At 44.0% G+C, this 18,863-nt stretch overlaps 1 protein-coding gene across 4 annotated transcripts; it reads right to left on the minus strand.

Moving 5' to 3' along the window:
• Positions 1-421: 421 nt before the first annotated feature.
• scai (suppressor of cancer cell invasion) lies at positions 422-17,768 on the minus strand. Of its 4 annotated transcripts, XM_078088329.1 has the most exons (18): positions 16,967-17,069; positions 16,803-16,875; positions 16,400-16,524; positions 14,318-14,413; positions 13,935-14,021; positions 13,291-13,389; positions 12,637-12,733; positions 11,771-11,869; positions 11,367-11,519; positions 10,714-10,815; positions 9,601-9,702; positions 9,356-9,434; positions 7,774-7,873; positions 7,560-7,641; positions 6,692-6,764; positions 6,211-6,384; positions 4,902-5,002; positions 422-4,483 (listed from the first exon to the last, which is right to left on the minus strand). In XM_078088329.1, the coding sequence occupies exons 3-18, from the start codon at positions 16,504-16,506 to the stop codon at positions 4,337-4,339; spliced, it is 1,698 nt and encodes a 565-aa protein (XP_077944455.1). In that variant the 5' UTR covers positions 16,507-16,524; positions 16,803-16,875; positions 16,967-17,069; the 3' UTR covers positions 422-4,336. The 4 variants fall into 4 exon arrangements, with proteins under 4 accessions (XP_077944455.1, XP_040053164.2, XP_040053166.2 ...); XM_040197230.2 differs by lacking the exons at positions 16,803-16,875; positions 16,967-17,069 and adding an exon at positions 17,461-17,768; XM_040197232.2 differs by lacking the exons at positions 16,803-16,875; positions 16,967-17,069 and adding an exon at positions 17,254-17,749.
• Positions 17,769-18,863: the final 1,095 nt, after the last annotated feature.

Genomic DNA, 18,863 nt, shown 5'->3' on the forward strand with positions numbered 1-18,863 from the left:
TGCGTGCAGTCGCAGCAGATACTACAAACGAACAATTACGTATTGAGCTGCAAACCAAGAACAAAGGTCCACGTCTTATTTTTAAAAGCCTTTTATCTGTTTGGGAGCACTTTCTGTTAGAATACTTCGTGGATTAAGTCCCCTCGTAGACGTGTCATTGAGCTTCGTGGCGCAGTATCTCGCGTGGCCACTGGAGGGCAGTAAATCCCCTGCAGACGCACCGCCGTTAAATTGTGTTCTCTTTGGACTCCACCTTAAAAAGTTAATGAAAGTTTTGAAACTACTGTTAAAAATGCAAGTTAATGATGCACTCTTCATCATATGTAAGTTAGTTTTATTGTTACATGTTAAAGTTGCCATGGCAATCTCAATGTAACACATGTATATCCCTCCCAGTCCCACAATAAAGACACATCAGTTGTTTTATGAAGCCACATTTATCTTTTTCTTTATTGGCTCCATCTGGCAACACAGAAAAGACAACAAAAGAAACACCATCTGATACAATAATTGATCTCAATCACTGTTAAGATGGGAAAGCAAGAGCACATCAGTCTTTGGCACTTTCTATTCTAAACAAACATGCTGCCCACAATGAAAAATCATCTGTGCACTTTTTCTTTTTTAAACTTATGTTTTGAAAATACATTTGACACAGACTGAAAATCAAAACAAGCAGGTCACAAGTGTTGCTGTAAAGGAAGGCTTCACCATTCTTTTGGACATGTTTTAGAGTATAAAAAGGTAGAAATGACTCCTGCATATCTGGCGAGAAAACAGGATTGATCAGTCGGCAGTTATTGAGTTGTGTTCCCAAGAGGTGTCACCATGCTTCTCCGTGGATGTGGCTCCGTTATACTGAGCAGTGGGTTTTGTGCTTGCGGCATGTCAAAAACATGTATTCATTAGATCTTGTGCTGGTAGAACGTAATACTGATTATGTCTCACACCCGTAAGACGGTCTCAAAATCCTCCCTGTTATGTACTCCAATTTTCTCTGCTTCTTCTGTGCATCTTCATGGTATAAATGTTGGACTATGTGCACTGTAGCATCCTTAGAAAAAAAGAAAAAAGCTGCTGTTAAGGGATTATGTTTTGTGAAGCAGAGGTTTTCTGACGGGAAACTTTGTTGCAGCTGGTCGAAACAACTGGTTAAACTGTTCATCTCATCTTATCCTGGACCGGTCGGCGTGGGAATAAGTAAAGGCAGAAACCCCCAATGTGGGTCAGGTAAAGGGGACGTAATCATTTGAAATCCCAATTCTCAAAAACAAAAACAGGCTTCAAACCAGATCAGTTTCCATACAACAAGGATCTAGTACACAGCAGCAGTTTGTAAACTCCTTTCAGCGCGTGTGGGCTTTTAACCGGATTGTTAGTGTGCATTTATAGTACGGCATGAACTCCGCGTGATCTACATGAGACCTTCAGCTGCAATGCACAGAGGATCTATCGTGTGGTCCACACAGGTATCTCCTTAATCTCCTTTGCACAGAATCATAGTATATTTACAAAAGGAGGCTGTTTTATACAAGTCAATAAGTCGTTAATCTCTCGGTGGTCTGAGTTATCTGGTTATCTGGTCAGCAAAGGTTAGTGTCTCGCTTACGTCGACGTCGCGGTAAATATCCGTTTCCACAACTTCATCACACAAATGATGCCTTTCAAACGTCTTCATATTTAGTTCACACGAGTTATCTTTTTTATTTTTTTATTTTAAAAGAACTTCTCAGCTTCCTAGTGGAAACTAAACAAGCCGAGCCGATACACCGTCCAAATGACGTGGAGCAGGAAACTGCCAGACTCAACCGACGCACGCAAACAGACTCAACATGCTAAAAGTTCTTTGAATTTGACCGGTGTCACTTCACTGTTGGGCTTCTTTTCAATGAAGTAATGCTTAACGGTGCCATCGGGCCACAGACGTGATGCTCTCATGGATCTGAAGGGACACGGTGCAACAGGTTGTCGCAACATTTCTTTTTCAGACTCCTTCTATGCGAGCTATTCTTCTATGCGAGCATACAGAACATTAGTGTGAGGTGAACTCTAACGTGAGCACCGTCTCAGAGCACCACTGGCTAGCAGGCAAACGTGTGCGTGTGATGTGAACATGGGGATCGCTGCCCATTCAACAGTTTTTGGAAATCAGCAAACATGTTTGACACATTTCAAGTTGAGGCTGTTAAAAACAGCGACGGCTGATGACCAGTTGCTTTAAGAAAATGTTTGAAATCACCGACTCCTCCGAGTAAAAAAGAAGGTCACCAGTGTGAAGGGCTGGCATGAGGAACGCTCACATGGAAGGGTTATTCTCACAGCACGACGACGAGATCAGAACAATATTAAACTCCAAAAAGTGCAAACCTACAATATCTTAATCATCATAACACGGGGGGGGGGGGGGGGGGGGAGGTGGAAGTGGATCACAATGAGAAATGAAGTGTAGAAACGGCTCATTTTACCAAACAGATGTAAAATTGAGAAAAGCGGAACTCGGCCTGTGCAAGTCCTTGGAAAGTTGGAATGTCGCACATTTAAAAAAAAAAAAATGACCAAAGAACAAAGTGGCCTCATTAACGGCTCTTCCTTAGGGGACCAGTGTGTAACACCAAGGGGCCGCGCTGGCAGGAGCGACCCTCATATTCCTCACGTGTGGGAATAATGAGGTTCTGCACAGCCAGCAGGTCCTCCTCTCAAGGGTCCACCATGTTTCTACGCAGGTCTCCATTCGGGGGACTACACCACCGAATCCTACACACTGCTCCTCTAAGTTCAACTTCATATTTCATCACACATTTTATAGACTTACTAAATACCCAACAAACATTTGTGCCAACACATTGCTCCATATCATCAGTACACGAACCGTAACAATGTCAATAAAAACTACTAACACAAAAACAAAATTCAAAAAGCTTGAAGCGTCACTTCATTCCGAACAATCCACAAACGGTGAACTACAGTTTGATGTTTATTGTTCTTGCCTGTGTGCAGTATCAAGGTCTCGATCAGACTGTCGGCCCGAAGCTGGTTTTTGCATTTCTAGAATGTATCCAGATTGGTTTTAGAAGATTCGACAGCTTAAAAAAAAGAAAACCCACATGCAATACAGTTTTTTTTTCAAGTGAGGTTGCAAAAACATCCGCAGGTGATTTGAAATGCATTTCTACATCTGCATCTCTGCTCCCATCAGATTCTGACTGTGGAAGTAGAAGTCCGATCTGACGCCCCGCTCGTGACGGTGCCGCCTGGATGCCGCCCGACCAGCGCGCATCTGCTGGCTTTTTGGATCGACGGTACGAGTGGAACCCGAGGAGCCGACGCGCGAGGAAGCCAACCGTGTTCCACGCCACGAACGGAATAAAAGCGCCCAGCATTTAAGGTTACGGAGGTGCGTCACTTGAGGGCTAACCGAAGGATGAGGCGTGCGAGTGTGCCGACCACGCGGCCTCCCTTCACCTCCTCTGTCGCATACTGTGTCGTCTTCATTTGCTTACAAACAAGTACAGGTACGGGCCCATGCAACACATGCACCGGCTCCATCTACTAGCCAACCATTTCAAATCGACGAGCCTTTCAGAGACTCACAGCGCGATAAAAAAAACAACTACATGGATACATTTCTTGCCCTTTTGCATGCAAATACAGCACAGTGATATGGGAAAGCAACGAGGGCTAAACAACGGACAATAGAAGCTATTATACGGATCGCTGGTTTGTGATACTTTTTCAAAGTGATGAGGACACTCGACAGAACATGACCTCATGCACCTGAACCTGCTACGAGTCAAGCTTTTATATACAGCCAGTAACTGCACAACGTTACCGGCGAACCCCAGTAGCGTCAGCTTCTAAGCCAGCAGGCGATGTACTAACATCGTACACATTGTTCCAATGTAGTGATGCAGCCAAGGCTTTTGCCTTCATACACAGAGATACAGTCACGACTGGAAGATACTCAGGCTTCTTCAATTCTCCATATTTTAGGCGAACGCAACCTTCCCTCTAATAACAAAAATAAATCATATTTTTTTTGCAACGCAAAACCAAGGCGGCTAATAATTCTGTGAGCTTAAAGTAAGAGGCTGCAGGTTCTAACCCCACATCGGGATGTGGATCGGGGGGTCTGGGTTTACTCTCAGGCACAACATGCGGATTATATTTTAAATGTTGCCCAACATTTGCTTCCACAAGTTCAGTAAAATGTGTGACGTGAGCTTCTATGTTCTGAATAAGTTATTCCATTACCTGGAAAAACAAAAGAAGGAAAAGGGTGAGGGCCCAGGCAGCAGAGTCTGTATGTACACAAGCCATTTGGCCCCGAGCAAAGATGCTAGTATGCTTCCAGTGAATCATCCCAAAATAGACTCTGCACGTCCAGCATAGTTGCCAGCTCCAAGATATGCTTCTGTAGAAGGCTGTTCTCCACCGTGTCCTGCTTAGGGAGCTCAGGGTACGACTCCGGGAAGCTCTGGGACTCCTGCAGACACAAAGACCTCAAGTATCAGCACGCGTTTCAGTGTGGACGGAGGCCGATGGGTTAATTATGCGGCCCGCTAGGTAAAATACAAGAGCACATATGCACTCCAGTGTTTGTCCTATATTCACAGTGGGATGCTGGTCAGCCAACCTGCTTGCAGGTGTGTCACCAGTAGCAGCTCCATTGGCGTGGTGCAGTGGACTGTAATCTCCCTGAATAGATGCTCTGAAGTGTGCATCAAGTACATTGTGTGTTGGCATCTCCACAAGTGGGACGCGCTTTGTGTGTAATGTGCCCGATGGTGCGTGAGTGCACATTAAAGAGAACGGGCCTGTGCGCTGGGCTCTTATGCTAGATTTCTGCAATTGAAATGAACACGGCAACGTTTCGCAGGGAAACCACTGACGCAGGGACTCACCCGGAAGACTTTATGCAGTCTGAGTGCAGCTGAGCAGAACACAAAGCGGATCAGCAGCTGCCGGAGGAACTCGTCGCCAAAGAATTGCAAAAAGGCTTGATCTGAAAAAGCACAACGGTTTAGTGGGTTTTTGCCTTTTTCTCCATTTCTGCCACAACCAAGGACCACTGGAACGTCGAGAGAGTATCTTCTCTTAAACGCTCTTGTTGTCACATACATTACACACATGCAGGTGGAACTCTCTACATTTAAACACTCCTAAAACTATCACAATATCAGATTTGCCACCTTAGTATTTTTTTTTTAATCTTATATTGGAACAGCCCAGGAAACAAAAGAGATATTTGCTCCCACATTATGAAAGCTGACAGTACCCAAGGATGCAACCGCCTGCTCTCAATGGCACAAGCGAAGAGGCAGCTAGCTATATGAGCAGCAAAACCTCGCTCACTACTGCTTCGTTGTGTTCTGCAACATCTATGTTGGTCACGGAGTCCCACAAGGTCCTGTGCTCGGACCGATTTTATTTATCCCCTATATGCTTCCTGGATGACCAGCAACTTTCTGACAACGCAGATGTTATTCTATTAGAGCGCTGATGGAATTCCTCTGGGTGGAATTGCTCTGTAATCCAGTAGCACTGTAATATTGTAGTCATTGTAAATCAGGCACTTCCCGTCTCAAAGTGATACAAAATAACTAGTTAATGCGTTTGTTACTTCTAAACTAGATAACTGCTCCGAAAAATCTCTTGCGCCTCTCAAGATGATTCAGGATGCTGCAGCACGTGTTTTAACACAAACTAAGAAAAGGGACGATATTACTCCTGTATTAGCTTCTCTGCACTGGCTCCACTATTTGAATCATCTCTGTCGTACAGCTTTCACGTGGTTCATTCTGTACACGTGACCCCCCGTTGCAATCGCTCCATCCAAGGAGACGGATCCTCTGCCGTTCGCACTAAGGTTTCTTCCCCTTTTCTCCCCTTTGCAGGGTTTCAGGACAGAGGAGGTCGCATGTGTGCAGACTGTAAAGCCCTCTGAGGCAAATGTGCGACTTTGGGCTACACAAAATAAAATGAATTGAATTCCAGATGAGGTCATCAAGTGCCCTTCCCGCCGCAAGGTGCAGACGGGGGTACTCCTGTTAACTACTCCCACCACCTAGACTGACCTGACTGACCCCGTGTTTCATTTGAAAAACGTCAAGTAAATTAATAAAAATACCAAGACATATACAATATTTCATGACCATGAACTCTGTCCTGTAATGTCTGCCATTATGTCACGGAAATGAACAGATGTGCTACCTATAGTCCGTGACTGAGTAATCATCTGCCCAATGTCCCGGTAGACTTTCAGGAGAAACTCTTGAGCCCTTTCCCACAGGCCTCGCTGCACGCTGCTCAGTCCGCACACAGAGGAGAAGGCCAAGAGGGGACTGTAGAGGAACAGCGTGAAGAGACTCCCACGCTGGGACTGATCTGAGGTAAGATCAGAAGGGATGACGGGTGAGAGCATAAACACATGTTATACAACAGGCAGCGGGAGCCCACCGTAAAATTCAAACCAATTGGACATTTTAAAACCCAAATAAATAGGTTGACTGATAAAAACTGATTCATAAATCAGTTTGCATTTAAATCTATGTAAAACTTCCAGCTAATAGATGCAACCTTTCGTTAAAGCATAAGCGTTTCATACAGTTATTATCAATGAATCTCATAAGTAGACCTGAACCAACCAATGAACTATTGATCTACAGTAACACACACACACACACACACACACCTTGAACACTCTTGGGATACACTGCAGGGGACAGCAGGCACACCAGAGGCTGCCCAAACAGATTCGTGAAATGCTAATAAAAGGACAGAAAAGGTCACATTAGTTAGAAGAGTGATCATATGATAAACACATGTGAGGCTTTTGGGAATGTACGCAGGGAGTATATCGTGTTAAACCCTTAAGAGCCTCCTCGTTGCCGAGGGACGAGGGGCCTTGTGGGGCCGTAGCCGCCGCGCACGGCAAAACAACACGTAGGTGATGCTTGGAAAATGTGTCAAGAGGTACTAGCACATGTAAGTGGGAGAGAATCAAGTCATTTTTCAAAGTAAAATGTTTAGAAAAAGATATATTTTTCTTTCTTTTTCTCTGCAGCCCGCGGACCGGTACCACTAGTGTAGAGAACAAGTTCTGACGTTCAAACAAATCCTGTCTTCTGGTTCGTATTTCTTCTTTATTTTTTATAAATGATTTATTGTTGGGACAGCTGAGGTCCCATTTAACCAAAATATACATGTTTTTGTACACTGTATTTACAAAAAATAATAATTACAACCTTGTGCACTTTCTAAAGATTTTTTGCACTGTGAATCTTCACCGGCAACTGTTTTTGAATAACGGGTTGGATTTATGCTTTTTTGTTTTTGATTCATCGATTAATAAAGATAATCGTTAGTTGCAGCCCTAGATAAGATTTCCTCATGAAGTGTCAATTGCACTGAATTTAAAATTGTGTGTGTTAGTTGAGATTTGACTGAATTGACCTTAATCGCCTCTGTGAGCAGAGGTCATCCAAAGCTGCCTCTCTGCCCCTCACAGGTTGACAACTTGTCACAGATGGGTTTGTCAGGTAAGTGAAGTATTGGCATACCTTGTAGGCTGCGCTGTTTGAAGAATCTACAATGACAAAGAGCGGCTTCCGGGTGAATGGGAATAAATCCCCTGGGTGAAGGCTGCAAGATGAAGGACAAGTACGTCAGGAAGTCACATTTATGTCCAACAAGCCTCCAGTGAGCTGGAGATTCTAAGCTTGTCACACAAACACAGTTATATGAATAAAATACATCTGACGAATCAATAATCACCAGTGCATTTCTTTCTGGGCCTGATTCCTCTTCTGTACCGTCTCTCCGTTCACCACGTCTCGATTTGTATTTGTGAGAACTCCTCCAAAATCGTATGGTCCTGCAGGAAATGGTCAAAGATTAATTGGTTCAACTTGAGTAGACGTGATGATATATAAATCGTACATTTCCCTGCTACTCTACATTACAGTGGTCGGCCTAGTTTGTGTTTGCTTCTAAAAGAGAGGATGTTGCTGCATTAGGGGCACCAAACAAAGTGGTCTACCAGACACATGTGTAAGCACTACGACTCTGGAGAGAGATTGTAATTATCTGTGCACCTTTAACTATAATAATTAGGGGGCTGTCAATCAGATTATTAAAAATTAACAAATGAATCTCACATTTTGAAATGTATTAATCTCGATTAATGGCGATTAATGAATGTTGTTGTTACAATGTTGTTAATGAATGTTTGTTTTTCTTCAAAAGACTAACGTTAAATCTTAAAGTAATGTGTAACTCATTGCACTTTTCTCTCAACTCGCCATAATTGTGCCAACAATCTCCCCACATTTAGCCAGAACGTTTCAAACCACGGTGTTTTAGGTCTTTAAGTCTGCAGAGGACCAGTGTGGTGGTCCTCTGCAGACTGTGTGCCGCGCCGAGTAACGTTAGATGTTGAGATGGAAGCAACCTAGCAGCTAGCTTAGCCTAGCTTAGCCAGTGCTTTAAGTGGTGCCTCCTGTTTGACATGTGGAGTTCACAGCAGTTCACAGTTCTCTGCTGTATGTCGCACCACTGTTTGTTTTACTTGATGTAACCGACAGCAGCTGGCGGCCGTTCCGTTTCCGCGGCCAACTTCCGGTTTGCTTCCGGTCCCGGAAGTAAACAAACTATGGTTTAAATATATTTTTTTGCATTAATCTTGGCCACATTAATTGCATTAATCGCATAGATTAATGCGTTTATGTTGACAGCCCGAATATAGAATTTTCTTGTAAGAACTAACGTTGGTTATTACATTGACGTACCCTTTTTAAACATTGAATACTCTACATAACTATTGTCCACATCAAAGATATTAAATTCCAAATGTCAAGGCACCTTTTTATAGTCTGTTAACAACGGTTAAAGATTTGCGAGCTTTTGCTCAACAAAGCTAACCGTGCGGCAGGAGCACCTGCTTTGCTTTGCTTTACACTTCCTCCCTTTCTTATCCAATACATTACATTACTAGTTTCATCGGCTGGTCTTAGTTATGTCTTTATTACCTAAATGTTTGAGACGGCTTCGATTTGGCATCTCGGTTTGAGATGGAGCAAGAACATCCAGTTATGTGGTTATAGTTATAATATCACTGATCTTCACTGACTGAGTCCAGTTGAAGTCTAAATGAAATGAATGATCATTATGAGTGAAGGGGACAATCATTTAACATTATCAGCGATGGAATTGCCTGCTTGTCCAACGGACGTGCTTCACGCAGGTGAGCAGGGATTTTTAGATTCAACCGGCCTGGTTTGAAAGTAGACAATCCTTTTTCATAAAAAGTCCATATGATATTAAGAAGAAAATGTGGGGTGTGACATTGACATCGTACCTTCATAATCTGAATTGCCAGTAGGAAAGACTCCCGTCGCCGACAGGTAAACAAGCAGAACGCTGTTGGCAGGCAACTCCTGAGAAGAAGAAGATGCTTACGTCAAGTTCTTAGATGAAGGCAGAAGAGGGAATAGTGGGCAAGGGGTGCGGAGAAGCTCCAACAAAATATTATTTGGATTTTGTATAACATCAACACTATGAATTTCTTACTTAAAAACTTAAAACTTAAAGTTGAAAACTGACCTTAAAAGAGGCAGACAAGAAGGTAAAAAGCTGGCTGAATGTGGGTTTGTACAGCAAATACTTGTGAGGGTTCTCTCTTTTAGCCGGCTTCTCATTGGGTTCCTGTGGAAAGATAAAGTATTACTAATTCACATAAATACACAAACATACACACCGTGCCGTGAAAAAGTATTTGTGCCCTTCCTGGTTTCCGATTTGTCACAATAAAATGTTTCAGATCATTAAAGTGATTTTTATATTAGACAAAGATAACCCAACTAAATTAATGCAGTTTTCAAAGATTATTTAATTTATTATTATCATTATGTATTATCCAAACCTCCCTGGCTCTATGTGAAAAGGGCATTGCCTCCTAACCCTAAAAACTCCCTTAATAATAATAATAATAATAATTGTACATTTATGAAATGACCCCGCCCAACTGCATGCTGGGTGCGGCTCGCCCGCTATTATACAACAAGAAGAAACTCTGTTGCTGCATGAAAACACAGAAAAGAGCCATACAGGAGGAACAAGGAGAGACAACAACACAACTTGTGCCCAAGAGAGGAGCTGTGTCTTTCAAGTTAGACCAGAGAAAGATTTTGGCGTCAATGGATCAACGCTGCGGCTTCTTTTGCGGGTTTTATGAAATGTCGTGTTACTTTGACACCAGATGTAGCAGGACACACGCCTTCCAAAAATGTGGTCTCGCCAGTCCACAGAATATTTGCCCGAAAGTCTCGGAGATCATCAAGATGTTTTTTTGGCCTTTGTGTTGTTGTTGGTGAAGAGTGGCCAGTCTCTTTCTTATTGTAAGTCATGACCTCTGACCTTAACTGGGGCAATTACTCTTTTCACATCGGGCCATGTAGGCTTTTTTAACCTTAACGTATGAAATTACAAATATTTAACTGCAGCTGTGTAAAGGGAATACTGCTGTTAAAAAACAGCACTAATACGAGTGCACAATACACCACATTTTAATTCATTATTACATTTTGCGCATTTGCTTTTAATCACATAGATTCTTGCGTAAGTAATCGTGATACAAAGTTATAAACGTTGCCCAGCAATAGTAAAATCCATATTTCGCCGGGGACATTTAATCACGAGTCTTCGAACGTGACTCACCAGCGTTCCCTGCTTGGACGGCTGCATCGCCAGGTTCACCGGTTCCCTCTCCAAAGCTTGAAGCATGCGGAACATGTCGATGGTCAACTCGCTGAACTTCACCTGGAAAGGGAACAGACGTGACCTCAGCATCGGGAGGATTGTCATTGAGGCGGAGCGCTTTTACAAGGCTTAGTTTTTGAAGTGCACATTTCATGCAGGTGGACAAAGACAAAGCTGAGCTGCCATAATGAGAACTGTGCGAAGACTATATAGAAAAAAACATCTCCATATCCGTTTAGGGATTTAAGGTTTTTGGTCTTCGACTACTAGCAGCACCTCCCAAAGCCGCAGCTCCACATGCTTCACCTCATTCTAAACAAGTATAAGATATTTAATTAAATGTTTACTTTAAAAGGTCATTTCTGTTCTGTCTTTAAAAGGTTTACAACTGAATTCACTGAACAGACCAATCAACTGACGGCGCCAAAAGAAAAACAAAGCGATTGAGTAGGAAACGTCCTTTGGAACGGTGAGCAACAGTAGGACGTGACAGTGTTAAGTGTTGAAACGGTGTGAGATGAAGCAGTGTTTCCCCTCCGTCTGCAGCTTTTGGGGGAGAGGGGGGGAGTGTGTGTGTGTCAAAGTGTGTAACGGAATTAGTGGGTTAAAACCTGGTTGTTACAGTTGCCGATGATTAGTGCATCTGCAAGGACGAGCTGGCCAACCACCATGCCTTGTTCCAGGGGAGGCACGCTTCCCTCCTGCAGACGGTTGCTGGTGACGACAACAGAATTGTTGTCATTCAGAACCACCACCGGATCTGCCTGTTTCACAAAGAGAGGCAAACCACAGAGGGACACAGGCGATGAGACAATGACACACCTGCCAGGGGGGGCATATGAGCTCCCTGCTCTCAGTTCAGGAAGAGCTGAACTTTCACAAAGTTATGGGCCGTCACCTTCTTTCTATATCACACGTCAAGGCCTCGGTGGACGATCCAATCACACAGATTTGCAACTAGCATCACGGACAATGATCTAGAGGACAAGCGTGTTACATATTAAGGCTTCGTTACCTCCACAAAAGCCGCCACTTCCTGGAGAACCAGGTTCCATTCCAGTTGGTCCTCCGTGTTGAATCGCTGTGTGTAATCTTCGATTTCATCAGATAACTCCTGCAAGTAGCAAACAGACGCGAGGTTCCATATAGATCCGTGCACAGTTCAAAATACACTTTTTTCAATTCATAAAATCAGATTCATACAGATTGTAGGAGGCCGGCTAACTTTGCCCAGTATTGTGAAAAGGGGAAATGGGAAGTTGTGTGTGTGTGTGAAGGCAGCGCGTTCATTGAGTATTCTCAGGTCATACAAGTACTTTTCTTCATCCACTTGTCAAAGAGCTGCTCACGCTGGATCATAAATTGGGGTTGGAGGCAATGGAGGTTCTAGTTTCAGCACTACTGGTCACAACAGTGTCTAAGCCGGATTTAAAAAAAGACAAAGAAAGGTCCAAACACAAGACACAAGTTCTTCTAGTGTGTCTCCGTCACTAAGGTCCGTCTCTTCTCTGCAATGGTACCGACGCGCCAGTCAGCTCCAATTCCAGTATGGTGGGACATGAAAATTAGGACGTGTACATAGATCCGTGCTTTTGGTCAATGGACCTCTGGACAAACAGAGAAGTAAACTTCTTTGAAACGCTCAAACTGCTCCAATAACTCTGACGGTAAATACTGAACAAATGAGGCACAAGGATAATTGTTAATCGACATGTCAGAAATATGCAGGTGATGATGTTTGGTGCAGGTCAACCCCAATCTCACTTCCCCACATCGAGCAGGAGATGATGCCGTGTTGCTGGAGGACGTTACGGTGTCATGCTCCTCAAACCAGAGGGCAAAGAGATCGCTCTGCATACTTACAGAACGAGAATTCCATACCTTCACCAGAACTTTGACCAGGTCCATCTTGTTCAGCAGCAAACAGACGACTATGTAGCGAGCATAATAACGAAGCTTCTTCACCACTAATTCTGGCCTGGTGAGAGATGAGAGAGGACAATATGAAGGTTTGGATCCCGACGGGCAAATCAACTGATCGTCTTACTTTGCTTGCTCCTGTCTGTGGCTGACAGATGTAAAGAATAAGACCAATGATGTTCAAGTTGTTGTTTTTAGTGATATCATACGTTATCAACGAATCCCAAATCAACAACAATGTATCTACTAAATAGCTATTTAGAAAAGTGTTGTGTTTGCATGAAAGCTTCACAGAATCCACTACAATACACGCAAGCCGACGTCGGGCTTCATGGTCAGATGAGGTTTAATCCACTGCCGAAAATAGTCCCCAACGAACACAATGTGTCCTGTTTGATTAACATACACTAAAAACCATAAGAACTGAGAGATGTGCTTTGGCGGGATTGGTTGACAATAAACAAACATATAGAATATAACCAATGTTTTCCTTGTCTGCACACGTCAGTGATCTTGGGGTTAAGAAAAGGGATATTCAGCACAAAAACTTTTAAAAGAGTGAAAGGTGAATTATACACCAAGCAACATTTCCCTAAAGACATTAGTGGAAGTTACCTGTCCTCTTTGTTGACCTGAAAGTAGTAGGAGCGCTGGCGGATGGCGGAGTAGAAGGAAAAGGCCTCGTTCAGGTAACTTGTTTCTGAGGTCCGAAGGCTGTGAGTCGGGGGCAGAAAGCAGAGGGCTGTTACAGCGGCGTGGAAGGACAGATGAACGGCTCCACACACAGAGGCTGCTCCTCCTGAAGCTCATGCAACTACAACGTCAACACTTCATTTATGTCCACCTGTTTAAATCAACATCAATGAATCAGACATTTTCTCAGCAAAGCAAGCGCTTCAATTCGGTTCTAAAGTAGATGAATGTATCCTTCAGTGAAATAAAGTGCCCTAAAGCTTTCTCTTAGATTTGATTTGCTCAGGTTTTTGGATGACTAACCGACTTTTCTAAAGGTTTCCCCTCAACACATATATTGCGTACTCATTGCGTACTCATTGCCTAATATTTACCCTGCTGGGATCCAGACGTATAAAAGTTATAAAAGTATGGAATGGTCTGCCTACACTGAAAAAGGCTCTGTGCCCTATCTGCATTTTGAATAACTATTTGAATTGTATTTAAACAACTGTGATGGAGAACCGATCATGACATAATGTATTCATAATAATAATAATTGATAGCAGAGATACAGTTTGACTTACTAGTAGTGGTAGTAAAGCTGTCCAATTTTGGATGCAACTTCCCCAATCTGCCATCTCCTCAAGCCGTAGCGACTGTCCAGGACCTGCCTGTCAGCAAACACATGATACTGACATCACTCACACGGAACATCTGCGACCGTCGTGTGCAAGTTAATCAAATAAGAGACTTCTACTACGTCACAGTTTGTCCTCATTGGGATTCGTTTCCACCCTGTTCAATGCGAATACAGCCAACAAGTGTATGTTTGATGTTTTGATGATGTTTGAACTCGTTGTGATGAATCAGCACACACACACACACACACACACACACACACACATGAAACACGGCACCGTCGTCCCACCGAACCCCAACCGGGAAAACAAGAAGAGGTGGAAGTAACCTGTGCTGCTGCTGGAATTTCCACAGCTTGGTGTAGACGTCAAACGTGCGTCCGAAGTAGGACTGCCACTGCTTGTGTCCGTACTGAGGCAGGTCTCTGCAGCAAAGGACACACACGCCTTCTCATCATCGTCTCGTCACCTTTCACACACCAGACACACTTCGAAGGTAAAGTCACAAGTTATGCAGACGGCGGAATTCTATCATCTCTGTGTGAACATTTCATTTGACAGTTTGTCCGTAAGGCTTTTTTTTTATGATGAAATTGATTTCTGTGGAAGTGCCCCCCCCAGGAGAAGGGTCTCAAACGGTTGCTTTCTTCTCACCAAACCGCTCACAGTTGCATCAAAGAGCAGTAGATCCTCACATTAAAAAGCTGCGACGTGTGAATGTTTAGAACATTTTCGACTGACGGGCTGTGAACACTGTTCCTAAGATGTAACTTTCTGTTATGCAAGAAATACAACTGATTACGGGCCCATTATTATAGACCTGAATTAAGGATGTGAATGATTCCTAACACTAACTCACGGGGGAAGACCTGTATCGGCAAATGTGAACACGATTTATTGCAATAAAACCGTGTGAGGAAATGAAGCTCTATTTAACCCATTTGGTCAATTGGTCCTATTATTATCAGTCCAGTTCAGGAAGCAAGCCCTTCCCCTCTCCACCAGAACGGTCCTGCCTGGCCCGCTACTCAACGGCTCCGGCTTCTCCAGAGGGCCAACCTGCCCGTCGGCTCCCCGGCTGCACGGGTCGCATTCTCGTGTTAACGTTGCAGTGGAAACATCCACGTTGTGCGTCAGCGTCGAAGGCACCTGGAGCTCGGTTTGCAGAAAGAACATTCGCACGGCTTCAAGTTGACAGCAGACCTGTTACTTATTCTACGTGAAACCAGTTTGTTTTGTCTACCAAACACCAACAATAAACCACAACAGGCTTCTCCTCCAAATGCACGACCTGCTGCTTTCTCAGCATGCGAGGAAGCCGAACCCGCGCGTGTGTGTGTGTGTGTGTGGACGTCCCAGTGAAATGCCAAATGCCTGGCGTTCCCACGAACTAGAGGCTTGTGGGTAACGCTGGCGCTGTGTGTGTACACGTATTGTGGCTCCGTCGATTAGCCACCGGTGGGGTCCCGTCTGCGCACATCTACCTATTCCAGACAATACTAGACAGACTCCATCCAAGATGACTAAGAGCACTGAGATGGAACGCCTTAAAAAACACATGATCTTGATATCAGCAGAGCGTAATCAAAGCTTGCACACGTGTTTTCATTGGCTCAGAAAAGGCCTTTTCCATCTACATGAGGAGCAGCGCCACGTTTCAACAGCAACTCCCAGCAGACGAACGCTGGAACTCGCTATTAACGGGATAAATAATTAGATGACGCAAAAGAGGTGTTTTTTATCAGGACTTTTGTGTTGGTGAAGTTTATTATCCCTCTGCAGCGAGCGTCTCATGCGCCGTGCAGACATGAAGAACATCTGCCCATCTGGCTTTCAACACCGACTATTATATATATAATGTGTGTGTGTGTGTGTTGACATTTAAAAATAATAATACTATTCACTCAACTACTTTTTATGTTGTGCGACCTTTATATCTGCAGAACTGGTGTTAAACACAATGACCCATTAAATTGCAACTCCCAAAACCAGTCCAGTGTTATATGTATATGTATATATATATATATATACACATATATATATATAAAATTATTATATCGTGGGGGCGTCCATCATATATTTATTTATTGGGGTTTTATTGTAGTTGTTGTTGTGCATTGCCTGTGCAAATAGGGGAGCGTATAGAGTGTACACTAAAGTATAAGACATTAAATACAGTTTAAAAAAATATCAATTGAGTATTACTATAAATATAGTGATAATAAATGACTTAGATGAATATACAAACATTTTTAGCCGGACACTCACGCGGCCTCACACAAAGGACACACCACTCCCTGTATTGAATACATATAATCATACATGTGCATTGCATGCGTTTCCTACAACTACACACTGCGTGTCCAAGCTGGATTATGAACACGCAGCAGACACAAGACGTCCAAACCTACCGGAGTCCATTGAAGAGTTGTTTGGACTTGTCCAGCAGATAGCAGAAATCTGTGACCGTCTTCCTCTCGCCTAACGGAATATCATCCTCAGTCTCAGCTCCAGTCATGACACCGACTTTTCACACCTGATCACAGGCAGAAACAAACGAATTTTGGCTTAGTTATAAACGGTTACAAATATTGGAAGCAGGGGCAACGAACGAGACCAGACAGCGTAGTCGTCTTGGGTACTTCTGATTCAGAGGAAATACATTTTGACGTTTAAACTATTGCCACCAGACGCTTCTGGAAGCGGATAGCAGAGTGTCCTACTTAGATAGTAATAGAAATACGATAGTGAGGAGGAAACGTGTCACGTGGTAACCCTTTTAGGTTGTCTTGGGATGTCCCAGATTTCACTCACAGTGGCTGCAACCTCCAATTAGCTGAGATGGAAGAGCAATCAGGTCGAGGCACAGTTAGGTCACGATGTTCAGCTATAACCGAATGGCATCGGAAACAATTGGTTTATTGTGCCACAGAAACATCATAGTGTAATAACAGGGGTCAGAGGTCAGGACAGCTCACCTCCTCACGTTCAGCTCAGTAACACAGTTCCAAACAGACCAACTGTCCTGAAGTGTCTTTATTCAGCATCTCTGCACATGCAGCAGCTCTCATTGAGCTTTAGAAGCGCGACAACGAGCCCATGATCATTAGAGGGGAAGCTTAAATTAATGCATGAGGTTTTAAGACAATCGATACAATACAAATTTGGGAGAAAATCTCTCGCTGGTGCATCTTTTCACAGAACTTCTTTGTAGATAGAACACTGCAGCGTAGACAGCGATGGTCTGATCGATCCGATCATTCACCGTTAGCTGCTCATCCCACACCGGGCCGTTCACCATTAAGCCTCCGGTGGGCTGAATGGAGCGCGGACACCACCTTTCCGCCGTTGGAGCTCAACGGATCGCGGTCCTTCGCGGGGAGGACACCGGCAACCGGGGGCGGCTCGCTGCCTGCGCGTGGCGGCGTGGAGCCCCGCTGCCTCCGCTCGTGTCGCTCGCGGTCCTCCTTACCTCGCCAGCCGGCTAGCGGGGACGAGCGGGCGGACGTTTCCACAGGGACGCGCCTCACAAAGCTGCGCGAAAGCCCCGACGAGCTCCGTGGGTGAAACGCGCCTGCCTTGACATGTCCCCCGAGGGACGGGACACCGGACCGACGTCCACCGAGCCGGGACCCGGCCGCGTGCACCGGACAGCTGTCGCCTGGAGCCCGAGCGAGCCTCTGGATGAAGGGACGCGCTCCGGTGGCAGGTGAGGAGGCAGGGCGAGGACAGCGGCTGGCACCGCGCTACCACAACTGGCTAGCTACTTCCGGGTCAACATTTTCAAAATAAAGGCTTCTCATCTTCATCATATCATAACCCTGTTATACATATGTCAACGGTCAACCTTCACTGGCAGAGCAAGTAGCAAGCATCGATATTCAAAAATGTTGATCGAAATAAAATGCAATATTTTATGTGAGAATTCCTAAATCTCAAAATTCATAATGAATTTCAAGCAAAACATTTTCTCCAGGTCTTTGAAACATAAAGGAAGCCGTTCTATTGGCTAGTTAAAAGGTACACTATATAGTAAGTCGTTGGTTTGCTTGCTTAAAAATGAAGGAAACAACAATCATTAATTAATATACAAAAGAAGCCTTTACAAAAACATGTTATAAACAATAAAATTATAGTATATAATCCACCAGACTGGAACACAGCCCCCTCCCCAGTTGAAGACATCCAGGTGACTGGGATCTATATTCATAAAGAACCATGTTAAACTGATGTAAAAAGAAATCTCCGTTCTGCTTAAGCATTCCTTTCTTCTCTGCTGAAGTAATGATATGATAAAAGAAGAGAACCTACCAAATCGATCACCAAAAGTGCAACAAGCCTTGTTCCGTCAGCAGAAAACAAAACAAAAAGAAATATAAAGAAATCTGGCTCGACAAGTAACTCAGTTTTGCGCAGTTTTTTGTTGCAGTAAATGTTGAATATCGAACTACAATTATTGCCTTTTGATACCTTAACGGTTTTGCATTATATCATTCAGGGATGTTAGCTGAAATTGATTGGATAGCACCATTTAGAACATTTTCCACCAGCCGCTACTGGTTGATACGTTGATGTTCATAATGCTTAATTGGTGTTTTCAGAAGCAGTACCTGGAGGGACTTAGGACCCTGGGGGGGTTCAGGTGATGGAACAACCTGGGGGAGAACGTCATGGCTGAGTTGCCCGAATAGTTAAGAGCAGCTCGTTTTCACGCCCTGTGTGTATTAAAACACGACAGTGGAGTTTATTAACCACTTTGTTTCTATCAACCACCGTCTGGAAGAGATTGCCTCTCTCCATTTCTCTGCCAGTTGTTTTCTGTTTGGGTCCATCAGAGCGCTGCAGCACGTTAAGACCCGCCCCCAACGCTCATTG

The sequence above is a fragment of the Gasterosteus aculeatus genome, chromosome 14 (assembly GCF_964276395.1).
Source record: "Gasterosteus aculeatus chromosome 14, fGasAcu3.hap1.1, whole genome shotgun sequence".
Taxonomy (NCBI): domain Eukaryota; kingdom Metazoa; phylum Chordata; class Actinopteri; order Perciformes; family Gasterosteidae; genus Gasterosteus; species Gasterosteus aculeatus.